At 37.2% G+C, this 13,493-nt stretch overlaps 1 protein-coding gene and 1 long non-coding RNA gene across 2 annotated transcripts in view; one reads left to right on the forward strand and one right to left on the reverse strand.

Annotated features, from left to right (window-relative positions):
* Positions 1-13,493, forward strand: part of LOC129417650 (uncharacterized) — a 63,743-nt gene that overhangs the window by 34,160 nt on the left and 16,090 nt on the right. Inside the window, exons 5-20 of the mRNA XM_073864786.1 lie at positions 1,876-1,908; positions 2,041-2,099; positions 2,233-2,345; positions 4,808-4,950; positions 5,055-5,122; positions 5,301-5,398; positions 5,484-5,684; positions 5,770-5,867; positions 5,949-6,026; positions 8,000-8,077; positions 8,443-8,622; positions 10,155-10,209; positions 10,305-10,430; positions 10,544-10,626; positions 12,448-12,488; positions 12,764-12,930. Of these exons, the coding sequence (XP_073720887.1) occupies positions 1,876-1,908; positions 2,041-2,099; positions 2,233-2,345; positions 4,808-4,950; positions 5,055-5,122; positions 5,301-5,398; positions 5,484-5,684; positions 5,770-5,867; positions 5,949-6,026; positions 8,000-8,077; positions 8,443-8,622; positions 10,155-10,209; positions 10,305-10,430; positions 10,544-10,626; positions 12,448-12,488; positions 12,764-12,930 (1,621 nt within the window). The remainder of the gene's footprint in view (positions 1-1,875; positions 1,909-2,040; positions 2,100-2,232; positions 2,346-4,807; positions 4,951-5,054; positions 5,123-5,300; positions 5,399-5,483; positions 5,685-5,769; positions 5,868-5,948; positions 6,027-7,999; positions 8,078-8,442; positions 8,623-10,154; positions 10,210-10,304; positions 10,431-10,543; positions 10,627-12,447; positions 12,489-12,763; positions 12,931-13,493) is intronic.
* The window catches only part of LOC129417654 (uncharacterized), a 69,325-nt gene that overhangs the window by 18,330 nt on the left and 37,502 nt on the right, over positions 1-13,493 (reverse strand). The window contains exons 2-4 of the long non-coding RNA XR_008635820.2: positions 10,513-10,608; positions 10,311-10,380; positions 10,111-10,190 (exon numbers count right to left, since the gene is read on the reverse strand). This is a non-coding gene — a long non-coding RNA (uncharacterized lncRNA). The remainder of the gene's footprint in view (positions 1-10,110; positions 10,191-10,310; positions 10,381-10,512; positions 10,609-13,493) is intronic.

Consider the following 13,493-nt stretch of genomic DNA (forward strand, 5'->3'; position numbering starts at 1 on the left):
GCACTGTTCTCTACAGCCTTGGAATTCATTGTATTTTTCAAATATATCATTCCCAATTCAGTGCAAAAGAGTAGCCTAAACAATATGATTTTGCCATAATTGTGCAGCCCTACCATATTTTAATATTATTTAATTAAACGTATTCAAAAACTACTGAAAGGGAACAAATGTGTTTTGTCTTTTCCCCTATAGACGGTTTCAGCAGTAAAAACATAAACAAGCGGCTGTCGTGGTCAGCACGTAACTTCCGGTAAACTTCGCTAAGAATAAATAACAACAAAGTTCTTTAAACGTAGTTTATTTATATAATAAGCAAAAAACAACACATAAATTACCTAGGAAACCAAAACATTTGTTATTTTCGACGAGGCATTTGTTCAAGGGATCAGTTTAGCAACTCAGACCATTAAAAAAATGAAACCGGAAGTAAAGTTTGGATCCAGACGTGTATCGCATCAGCGCACGTGCGTCGGGTGAAACCGTCTATTTCTTTTTTTTTCTTTTTTTTAATGGTCGGTCTTTAGATACCATGTTGCATTAAAAAGTTTGGAATCCCCTGATAAACAATACACAAGCAAGATTTGGGGAAACAGAATCATTATCTTAATTTATAACGTATGTTGCCAAATAACGTAAGATAGGCCTACCTTGTGTCAAATAAGAACAAATATATATAAAAGTTTCAATTTGTACGATTTGTAGATTTCATTTTCCTTTTAGAGGGCATTTGTATCAAGTCGTGCTCAAGTTTATTATGTTTATTATGTATATTAAGTTATTATTTAAAATCTAGACGCGCGGCAAGCGCACTTAAATATAGACGTGTCTGAAACAAAATTTGTGTTCACAGACGAGGGCTTTATAAAGCAGAAAAAGCGACACGTCTCACGTTTTTCATGTGTTTTAGATAGCAATGGACCCTATTATACTGTTTTCTTTTTCATAGTTTGGCTGGTCCTGCGACTTATTGTCAGGTGCGAGTTGACTGATGTGTCAAAATTAATTCATACTGACTAACATGAACCAAAAGAAAACATTACCGTCTACAGCCACGAAAGGGCGCTATATGTTGCTCCTGTTGTCTACTCCTGAAAAAGACTGTTAACTGAAACATGAACTTAAAGGTGCAGTGTGTAAATTGTAGCAGCATCTAGTGGAGAGATTGCGAATTGCAAACAACGCCTCAGCCCACTGCTCACCCCTCGCTTTTGAAACGCATAGAGAAGCTACAGTAGCTACCACCGGAAAAAAAACATGTCATCGTCGGAGACAAAAATGTTTGTCCGTTAAGGGCTTCTGTAGAAACGTGGTGGCACAAAATGCCGACTTCCACGTGAGGGGACCCTCTCTGTATGTAGATAAAAACATCTCATTCTAAGGTAATGAAAACATAACGATTTATTATAAAAAGGTCTTTATACACCCATGATAATGTAGTTTTGTATATTATATTGAATTTCTGTCAAGAGATCCTTCTAAAAATTACACACTGCACCTTTAAAGACAACGTTTTTTCTCTTCGTGACGCATTATTTGACTGATGCGACTTATAGTCCGGAAAATACGGTAATGCAAGAATTCTTCTAATAAGTGGTCGGGACACAAACAACTTGGGCATAAAGCAGCGGGGACATCTCCTACCCGCAAATTACACGAGTGGGGCTGGCAATTTAAAGCCTATGAGTGGTGGCAGCCTAGGTACAGCAAACTTCAACCCGCTGGCATGACAACACCGGCCCCTCGTGCCAAAAAACAGACTCAGAACAGAAAAAACAGAAAAAAAAATTCCCGGTCCTCCCAATGGCCAATCCGGGCCTGGTTGTCATTGGTCAGGTATTATTTCAGCATCAATATCATGTGTCTTTATCTTTACAGGATTCCATTGGGCTAACTCCAAGAATATGTCAAGTAAGTCACTGGTTTTAATAGTAATAGTAATCTATTTTTTTTACATTTAAATTTACGATTTTAATACTTCTGCGTATTTTGACTTTCATCATGGATACATTTGAAAGATGAGATTGTTTTTCATTCGTTTAGGGACTTTTCAGGTCTTCATATGACGCTGCAGATGAACAGAGCTGTAGAGTTGAAATAAGGTGAAAGGGAAACCCTTTTTCTTTCTTTCTGTTTGAATAACTGCTTTGCAAAAGCCTGTTCTAATAAAACAAATCTAAATTAGGCAAAGTGGTGAAAAATAAGCACACCCACAATAATCTTTTTTTCCTCCAGTTTTTTAGAGATCTATAATGAGCGTGTACGCGATTTGCTGAGAGGTGTGGAGCAAAAAAAGCCAGCGCCCCTGAGGGTTCGAGAACACCCAGAGAAAGGACCATATGTACAGGGTGAGTGTTCACAAACAGCAAACGGATTTACAACATCCTTCAAGCCAATTCTTTAGAGAGAGAACAAAACACAAACACAAAGACCTCCCAATGAATTTAGTTTACCTTGTGTAACCTAACCTAATGAAAACATTGTAGTTTGAGGGAAGCTTTCATTTGTGTTAAATAAGCCTTTGATTAATGGTTAAAGGTAACTGCGTATATAAGTTATTATTAATTCCTGACTGTTTGCATTTGTAACTCAATTCCCATCACGGCTTTATGGGACTGTATCTGCCCTCTTCTATCCCTCCATGAATCTACTTCTATTTTTTCCTTTTCTTTCTTGCCCTCTTTCCCCCCACTTCTCTTTTCTTTCTTGTCCAACATCCAGACATTGTGTGTATTAGGAGAAAGCCCAGCGGAGCAAAGGAAGTGACCTAACTTCCATGTGGCTGCAAGAAGCCCAGTGAAGTACACAAACATTTGTGTACTCCACAAAAATATGTCGCACACATAAACTGGCCCCAAAATGTTTACTAAAGCCACGCTTACAATTGTTTGCATTTAAATGCATTCGATTTAAAGCAGGGAGCGCCATTTTAGAACTTAATTTGCAGTTTTCTCAGCCATTTTTGCAACTACTTTAAGTATAACTATTTTTGTGGATGGGTGAAGTCAGTTCCCCTTTACATAGGAGAAGCAGAAAGTTTCTAAATATATTTGGTTTAATATTAAACTATGTTGAATCTTTTCGCAACAAACATATTTTTGTGACTTTTTTGAAAAGTGTGCTTGTAGTTCCTTAAAAATGAATGCCACTTGGTCTGATTATTATAGTATTATTTAATTACTTAATACAGTAATAGTCAGGGATAGAGACAGACAGACATTGATGGATGAATGAATGGACGGATAGACATAGAGAGACAGACAGACAGAGACAAATCAGAGATAGATAGATAGATAGATAGATAGATAGATAGATAGATAGATAGATAGATAGATAGATAGATAGATAGATAGATAGATAGATAGATAGATAGATAGATAGATAGATAGATAGATAGATAGATAGATAGATAGACAGACAGAGATCAATAAATGGACAGAGAGACAAACATGGATGGATGGATGGATGGATGGATAGATGGACAGAAATAGACAGACAAACAAACAGACTAGATAGAGAGATAGACAGAGAGACATGGATGGATGGATGGATGGATGAATGACTGGACAGATGGACATGACAGACAAATAAGAGATGGATAGAATGATTGATTAATTGATAGATAGATGGATGAATGGATGGACCGACCGACAGAGACAGATGGGCGGACATAGATGGATGGATGGATGATAGAGATAGATGGACGGACCGACAAAAATAGTGATGTGCCGACAAAAATAGATGGACAGACAGACAGACAGAGATAAACATACAGAGATAGATAAATGGACAGATGGATACAGATAAATGGACAGAGAGACCAAAATATATGGATGGATGGATAGATGAATGGATGGATGGATGGCTAGATTGACAGAGATAGACAGACAAACAGACTAGATAGAGAGACAAACAGACATGGATGGATGGATGGATGAATGAACGGAGAGAGACAGACGAACAAATCAGAGATAGATAGAATGATTGATTGATAGATGGATGGAGACAGACAGAGATAGACAGACAGATGGATGGATGGATGGACGGACAATAGAGATAGATGGACAGATTGACAAAAATATATGGACAGACAGACAGCAATAGATGAATAGATGGAGGGACGGACGGATATAGATGGACAGACAGACAAAATAGATGGACTGACAGAGAGATAGACGAACAGAAAGACAGACAGAAATGGATGGATGGATGGACGGATAGAGATAGATGGACAGACAGACAAAACGGACAGATGGGCATAGACAAATAGACAGACAGACAGACAAAGAGAGATAGATAGATTAATAGATGGATGGACAGACGGATAAAGATGGGCAGACAGACAGAGATAGATGGACGGACAGACAGACAGAGATGGATGGATGGACGGATAGAGATAGATGGACAAACAGACAAAAATAGATGGACAGACAGACAGAGATGGATGGATGGACGGATAGAGATAGATGGACAAACAGACAAAAATAGATGGACAGAGATGGATGGATGGATGCATAGATGGATGGATGGATGGATGGATAGATAGATAAATATGGACAGACAGACAGAGGGACGGACAGACAGACATGGATGGACAGATAGACAAACGGACATAGACAGACAGACAGACAGACCGATTCCGTGTGTTACATAGCGGTGTGTAAACGGAAATCCTCTTTAGAATTAAAACAATGCTCCAGCATCACCTCCTGATTCTGTTAATGTCATTAACTATCAGGAAGAGACTATCTGTGATTCATTCATACAGTATCTTGGAAATATGATGATACTACATGAATGTCTGTCCCAGGTCTCTCTCAGCATACAGTGACCAACTACAAACAAGCTGTGGATCTGCTGGAGGAGGGCATTGCAAACCGCATCACAGCCGCTACGCACAATCATGACGCTAGCAGTCGATCTCACGCCATCTTTACTATTCAATATACGCAGGTTCGAATCTCACCCCCTTAACAACGTCAGACTTTGCCTTATTTAAAGCAACTCTAAATGACAGCTGGTTGTTTAATTCTTATATCATTATTTTCTCTTTGTAGGCTATTTTCGAAAATAACCTACCTTCAGAAATCGTAAGCAAGATCAATTTGGTGGACCTGGCTGGGAGGTTTGTGTCTTTGTTTGAACTTTGAGCACACATCCTGTAAGGGACAAGTTTATTATTGCTTTATTGTACTGACAAAGAGAAAGCATGAAACATTGCCCCCTTGTGTCTGATCATACATAATAGTAAACAAGTAAAAGCTGGCACTGGCTTCAAATTCCACTCTTTATGTTTGTGCCAGTGAGCGAGCAGACCCTCACTACTGCAGAGACAGGATAACCGAAGGAGCCAACATCAACAAATCTCTCGTCACTCTTGGCATCGTCATCTCCGCTCTTGGTAGGCACTGGCCTTCTTTAACCTTATCGTCTTTTATCCTCTTTGTTATCTCGATTTACTTGTTTCGTCTTTGTTCCACCGCCAGCTCAAAACTCTCAGATGTTCAGTAGCAGTCAGAGCATTAACAGTGTGATCAGTGAAGGTGAAGGGAGCACCATAGGTAGCCAGTCCAGCTCTCTGTCGGGTAGCGGACGCAGACATTGCTTCATCCCATACAGAGACTCCGTCCTCACCTGGCTACTCAAAGACAGCCTGGGTGGCAACTCTAAGACCATCATGATTGCAAGTTAGTTATTACAAAAAAACGAATATTTTAATTTTGCTATATCTGTGCAGTAGTAATTGAAGCCAATCCCATCATTCTTCCCCAGCTGTTTCACCATCCAGCAGCAGCTACAACGAGACTCTAAGCACCCTACGCTATGCAGCCCACGCCAGGAACATTGTCAATAAGCCAAGAGTCAATGAGGTGTGTCCAGAATACTCTATATGTCTTGCTGTTCCACCAGCTGTTAAGAAAATGCTAACTAAAAGACTTAATTTTTTTCAGGATGCCAATGTGAGGTTAATCAGAGAGCTGCGAGAAGAAATCGATCGTCTGAAGAGCATGTTGCTCAGCTTTGAAATGGTACGCAGTGCTAAAAAATACAAACATGGTCAACACATTGACAACATGATGCTATTGTCATGCCGAACCCCCTAGAACTACATTGTTTACCTGAGAGTGTAATATTTAAAATAACTTTGATATTTCGATTTAATGGCACATTTGCATGTTTTCCTGCAAAACTTTTAACTTTTCATTCATTTTAAAGTTTTTATCAGTAGTATTTAACATAGTTGTTGTTATTATTATTATTAGCTGTTATTGGACCCCCATCTGGTCACTTTATTGGTAGATAAATGTATCTCTCTTTTTAGCATGGTTCTCATTTTTCTGATTGTTGTGTGGTCACATGACATGCAGATAAAAAATAATATATATTTTTGTTAGTGTTTTATTAATTTTTATGTTAGTGTTTATTATAAAATGATTTTTACATTTTATGATTTAATTATAATTGATTCACAAATGGTACTTTGTCATGGAAAAGATTCCAAAAAAAGAAATGTTCTTTTAGGAACTCTGAAAGGGGACATTTTACAAAACTTTTTTAAGCAACACGATGTAGTTTTTTTTACCTTTAAATAATGTCTCTAAAATTATTTCAGTGATAGAACAACTTTTAACTGGACAAATTGTACTGTTGCTGCAACCTGAGCAGCCTCCTAGCTGCTACAAGCATACTCTGAAAGTGACGGTGGAGGGTAGGAAACACAGCTCCGCCCCTCCCCCTGCCTGCAGAAGAGTGTCTGATACCAGGCACTGTTGCGCTTTTCAACCACATGGGGGAGCTGTAAGTCATTTTTACATGGAAACTACATAGTGTTGCTTTAAGATGTCAAATAAATCTGTCCCCAGAGTACATATGTGAAATTTAAGCTCAAAATACCATATAGATAATTTGTTATAGCATGTTAAAGGAAAACACCACAGTTTTTCAATATTTTACTATGTTCTTACCTCAACTTTTTTCCCCATTCATTCCTTAGGATCCAAACAGGGATGGATTTAGAAGCCACCAAACACTTCCATGTTTTCCCTATTTAAAGACTGTTACATGAGTGGTTACACGAGTAAGTATGGTGCCACAAAATAAAACGTGGCAATTTTTTAAGTGAATAAAAAATAAGAACTATATTGTATGGCTGAAGAGCACTTTATTTGCAGCACTTCGACCTTGGCCGCAGTAATATTGACGGAAGTTTGAGCGAGAGGGGGAGCGTTCAGAAGTAATGATGTTAATGCGCGTTTTATTTTGCACCACCATACTTACTTGTGTAACTACTCATGTAACAGTCTTTAAATAGGGAAAACATGAAAGTGTTTAGTGGCTTCTAAATTCATCCCTGTTTGGATCCTAAGGAATGAATAGGACAAGGCTATAAATGCTAACACATTCACGACACACTGTGCAAAGATTAAGTGCATGCATTGAAAAAAGTTGAGGTAAGAACATAGAAAAATATTGAAAAACGGTGGTGTTTTCCTTTAAAATTTCCACTTTGTAGGTGTGAGCAAAAATGGGCCGTTTTTGGGTGTGTCCTTTAAAATGCAAATTAGTTGATCTCTGCACTAAATGGCAGTGCCGTGGTTGGATAGTGCACATTAAGGGACGGTATTATTATAAGAAGAACCCCTTCTGACATCACAAGGGGAGCCAAATTTCAATGACCTTTTTTTCACATTGCAGAGAATGGCTTACCAAAACGACGTTCTTGGGTTGTTCTTTTTCACATTTTCTAGGTTGATAGAAGCACTGGGGACGCAATTATAGCACTTAAACATGGAAAAAGTCAGATTTTCATGATATGTCCCATTTAACTTAATGGTTCTTTAGGGAACCACAAATGGTTCTTCTGTCATCACTTTTGTAGCACCTTATAGTAAGAGTGAATGTGCCATTTGTGGAAAGATTTGAGATACTTATCCACATAATTCCTGGTAAGGATACAGAAAAATCTAGTCTTTGAATTGATGACTACCTTTGTTTTTTACAGCAAGGAAATCTGAGTCCATCACTCAGTGATGAGAGGGAAGGAAGCCTATCTGATATAGTCCTACAGAATGAACTCAAGGTTAGTCCAGCAATCCCTTCTGCCTTCATTCATTTCATGTTGACAATTGCTGCCAATTTACCAGTAAGAGAGCTTGTAGGATTACCAGTAATTTACTGGTAAGCATTAAGTGTGAATGGAGAATAAGGATTAGAATGGACAACGTCAGAATGTTCAGCTTCGGGCCAATCATAACGTTTTGATACAGATGACACCCCCGCACTGTTTACAGACGTTTCCACATGCACGCTGCTTACAGTCGAGCACACCTGAAGTTAACGTCCACATCTCTTCACCAAAGTTGTTTAAAACAGCTTACCATCTATTTGCCGATTACTTTGTGAAAGAGGCTAATGTCGTTTTTGCCTTTCATGTTTGCTCTGCAGGTGGAGCAGCTGACTAAAGACTGGTCTGACAGTTGGTATGATAAGCGGGCACTGCTGGAGCACTACAGTGTGGACATTAACCAGGAGAAAGCTGGAGTCCTTATCCAATCTCTCCTGCCCCACCTTATTGCTCTGGAGCCAGATGTCCTCAGCACAGGAGTCACCTTTTACCATCTTCGGGTACTGACCTAAAAGAAGCTTGCTACCAATTCAGGATTATGCAGCTATGCTTGCTTTTCTCTGTCACATCTATATGGCCTTTAGCTTGTCTGGTCTCTGCAATAGTTGTCTTCTGTAAACTAATGGTTCTTTCTCTTTCCCTGCGATAGATTCTTCTTTCGTTTTTCTTCTGTCTTTTCTACTTTAGTTCTTTGTCTGAGCTACTTCTCACAAAAAGGTAAAACAGTCCAGAGCTTTAATGTGTGCTTTTTTGCTCCACTATCTTTTTCAGTTTCCTTTTTTTTTTGTTTCCATATAGTGAGACTTAGTAGGCGTAGTGTTTATGTAAAATAGTGCTAAGAGAGTTTAGTGTTGGTGGCACAAGAAGGGCACCAGATTGTGTAGTTTCACACCTGGAATATATATTTTCAATGTACCCATAATGTGTCTTGACTTAAAGGATTAGTCTATTTTCTTAAAAGAAAAATCCGGATAATTTACTCACCACCATGTCATCCAAAATGTTGATGTCTTTCTTTGTTCAGTCGAGAAGAAATTATGTTTTTTGAGAAAAACATTGCAGGATTTTTCTAATTTTAATGGACTTTGATAGAGCCCAACATTTAATACTTACCTCAACACTTAACAGTTTTTTTCAACGGAGTTTCAAAGGACTATAAACAATCCCAAACGAGGCATAAGGGTCTTATCTAGCAAAACGATAGTCATTTTTGACAATAAAAATAACAAATATACACTTTTAAAGTACAACTTCTCGTCATGTAGATCTGGTCGTGAGGTGCCAGCTGACCTCACGCAATACGTCATGACGTCAAGAGGTCATAGAAGACGAACGCAAAACTCCGCCCCAGTGTTTACAAGTGTCTTGAAAGAGTACCGTTCCTACGTTGTTGTATGTCAACTGATACAAATTAATGTCTTTGTAGCAGTTTATTGTTTAAAATGGTCTGCAAATGTGCCTTTTATATATGTAACACGTGACCTCCCTACGTCACTACGCATTTACGTTAGGTCGCGCTGCCGGACCTAGACGAAAAGTTGTGGTTTAAAAGTACATATTATTTATTTTTCTTGTCAAAAATGACAATCGTTTCGCTAGATAGGACCCTTATGCCTCGTTTGGGATTGTTTATAGTCCTTTGAAACTCCGTTGAAAAAAACTGTTAAGTGTTGAGTTAAGTATTAAATGTTGGGCTCTATTAAAGTCCATTAAAATTAGAAAAATCCTGCAATGTTTTCCTCAAAACACATAATTTCTTCTGGACTGAACAAAGAAAGACATCCACATTTTGGATGACATGGTGGTGAGTAAATTATCTGGATTTTTCTTTTAAGAAAATGGAATATTCCTTTAAATATGCACGCATGCAAACATTTCACAGATTCCCTCTGTAACTTTGAGGTTTGAACAGATTTAAAGCTTACTGCAGAATAAGGGACGTTATAAATGTTTTGTTGTTGTTGTTTTGGGCATTCCCACACACTGACCTGTTTAAATCCTCATGATGCTTGTTTCTTTTTCGGTGCCACAGGAAGGAGTAACAAGAATTGGACCTCAGGATGAGAATCTGGAAGACCCACACATAGGTATCTCATATTCATCTCATTATCTTATGTACTTTATATGGCAGTACAGTTGGATGACTTTGAAAGCTTTGATTTACTTTGCTCCTCCCCATCAGTCTTACCAGAAGGATGCAGATGTGAGATTGAGAATCACAGTGGGGTGGTGACTCTGAAGCCGGTTGCAGGAAATATCTGCATGGTTAGCGAGAGAGAAGTCACTGAGCCCTTCAGACTTGCACAAGGTAAATGGCATGTGCACAATAATGTTACACTTATTTAATTTCAGAGCAAATACTGAACGTGGAAATCAATCAATGTATTTACGTGGGTATATATTGTATGTTGATCTCCTCAGGTGCAGTGATAACTTTAGGAAGGATTCATAAGTTCAGGTTCAACCACCCAGCAGAAGCCGCTGTTCTAAGAGAGAGAAGACGGGTAAAGACTGCATATTCTTTCACAACATCACATCTTCATACTCATACTTTCAATATACATATACAGTTATTTATTAGACCACCACCCAGTTTAAGGTCTGTGCCACAAACCTTTGGTATCAGTGATAGTCAAAATCTTTTTTTTTGTTTTTTTGTTTCTGTAATCTTAATGCTCCAATATGTGTAAGCTTTTTAGTCACAGTAGTATTTCTAATGCTAAAATATACACCAATGATTCATTACATAATGTCCACCTGCCTACAGTAATTATAGGGTCGATGCATTGAAGTCCACTTGTGGTCGAATGGAACACAGCTAATGTAATTGTGGTTTCATTTTAAAATGACTGTTTTACAAGACAGTACTTTATTTTTGATTCAGATGTCCAGTTACAGTTATGTACTTGCAGTCCGTAATAGTAAAAGTAAGTTTTAATGGTTAAATGTTACGCTTGACTTTCTGACTTCTAACCCATATGCCAAAAAATATATATATTTTACAATGTATTATGTAAAAAATAGATATATTAGTAATATATTTAGGAATATGTTTACAAAAAATATATATTATTTTGCATTTTTTTGTATATTTTGAAATATATATTTACAGGATTTAAAATATATTTAGCCCTCCATATATTTCAAACCAAGGAAATATATTCATTGTTCATTGAAAGAAAAACTTTTTTACAAAACTTTTAAAAATAAAAGGTTTGAATAGGTTTAAATGAAATATATTTTCAATTTCAAAAATATACTATATAAAATTAACTTGTATTAAACAGGTGGTTTAATAAATGTGTTAAGCTTAACATTAATAATTTTAAAGGAAAACACCACAGTTTTTCAATATTTTACTATATTCTTACCCCAACATATACAAATTAATACATACCTATCTTTTTTCAATGCGTGCACTTAATCTTTGTACAGCGCGTCGTGAATGTGTTAGCATTTAGCCTAGCCCCATTCATTCCTTAGGATCAAAACAGGGATGAATTTAGAAGCCACCAAACACTTCCATGTTTTCCCTATTTAAAGACTGTTACACTAGTAAGTATGGTGGCACAAAATTAAAAGTGGCGATTTTTTTTAAGCGGATAAAAAATGAGAACTATATTGTAGTAGTGCTGCAAACGAAGTGCTCTTATCTGCTTAAAAATCACCATGTTTTGTTTTATGCCATCATACTTACTCGAGTAACTACTTATGTAACTCAAGTCTTTAAATAGGAAAAACATGGAAGTGTTTGGTGGCTTCTAAATTCATTCCTGTTTGGATCCTATGAATGAATGGGGCTAGGCTAAATGCTAACACATTCACAACACACTGTACAGAGATTAAGTGCACACATTGAAAAGATAGGTATGTATTAATTATTAATTTGTCTAAGTTGAGGAAATAACATAGTAAAATATTGAAAAACAGTTTTCCTTTAAAGGCGGAGTCCATGATGTTTGAAAGCCAATGTTGATATTTGAAATCACCTAAACAAACACGCCCCTACCCCAATAGAATCTGGACCTTCTGTTGATAGACCCGCCCCACACATACGCAACCCGGCATTTGATTTGATTTTATTGGCTATAAGTGTGTTTTGGTAGTCGGCCCGTCTCCTTTTCCAACGCGTTTTTCAAACATCGTGGACTCCGCCTTTAAGTAAGGCCAAGTAATAAATTGAGATACATTTCTAAACATATTAGTTTATTGTAAATAAATTAAATTAAAGTTAACTGTCATCATTTAAGAAATGTTGTTATATGCACTACATTATACGTTTTTGGAAAAAATGTGTTTTCAAAATAATTTTGTGCTTTGTGCAGAATAGTGAAGGTGGTCTGATTTCTACAGAGTCTGACTCCAGGTAAATATGTTTTGGTTAATTAAAAGAACCATGAAAAACGTCTTGGTAATGAGTCCTTTGGGGAAACATTGTTTATAGTGTTCACTTTGTGTTCCTTGGTTACTGAAAGGAGTAATAAAACAACAAAAGAAAGATTAGATGAAAGAGAATGAGTGTGTTGGCTTTGCAATGTAACAGTCAAATAACTGAGGTTTATTTATGCTTTTCAGCACTCGCAGTCACATTGTTTTTTGGTGGGTTGGTGTCTCATCCTCATTATGGTGTTGTGTACTCAGGGTTGCAGGTTGTAATGTGAATGGCAATGGGGCAGACCCCAGACAGCGACTAGAGGAGCAGCAGTGGTACATACAGTGTCTACGAGAAGCGATTCGACTGGAACAGAAAAAAGCAGAAAGAGATCTGGAAAGAGAGCAGGCCCGTCTCCAACAGCAACACACTGACAGTGAGTACTAAACACTGATGGACTGAGTCGTAATTAAATGCTCGTTGCTGTGACATAATGCTTTTTAAAAAATGTTGGTAATTTTGAACCTGGTATTTGTGTTTTTAAGATCAATTTTTATTTTTATAACTTAAAAAAGTTTGTGCTGGCTTTATATTTTGAGGTAATTTAACTTATTTCAATATTAGTTGACTCGATAACTTTTTTAGTTAACTAATATTTTTAAGTTGAATTAACTCAAAATTTTAACTCTTTCACCGCCAGCATTTTTCATGATTTTCACAAAAGTTTAATGTCTTCCAGAAAATGCTCCTTTTTAAACATATAAACAATATATGAAATAAAAGAACAGACCCTCTGCTTTCAAACAAAAAAATCCGTTTCATCCTACCTTCATGTGTTCTGTTTTTATCACCTCTCAAATATATGTAGGTTTCATCAAAAACACCAAATTTTGAGCAAAAAGCTGAGATAATTCCATTTTTGTGAAGGACTTTTGATAGAGATCAGATGCAGAGCGATCTTTAAAACATACACGGACATGCAGCTGTTTGCCCTATGGC

This window comes from Misgurnus anguillicaudatus, unplaced genomic scaffold (assembly GCF_027580225.2).
Source record: "Misgurnus anguillicaudatus unplaced genomic scaffold, ASM2758022v2 HiC_scaffold_28, whole genome shotgun sequence".
In the NCBI taxonomy this organism is placed as follows: domain Eukaryota; kingdom Metazoa; phylum Chordata; class Actinopteri; order Cypriniformes; family Cobitidae; genus Misgurnus; species Misgurnus anguillicaudatus.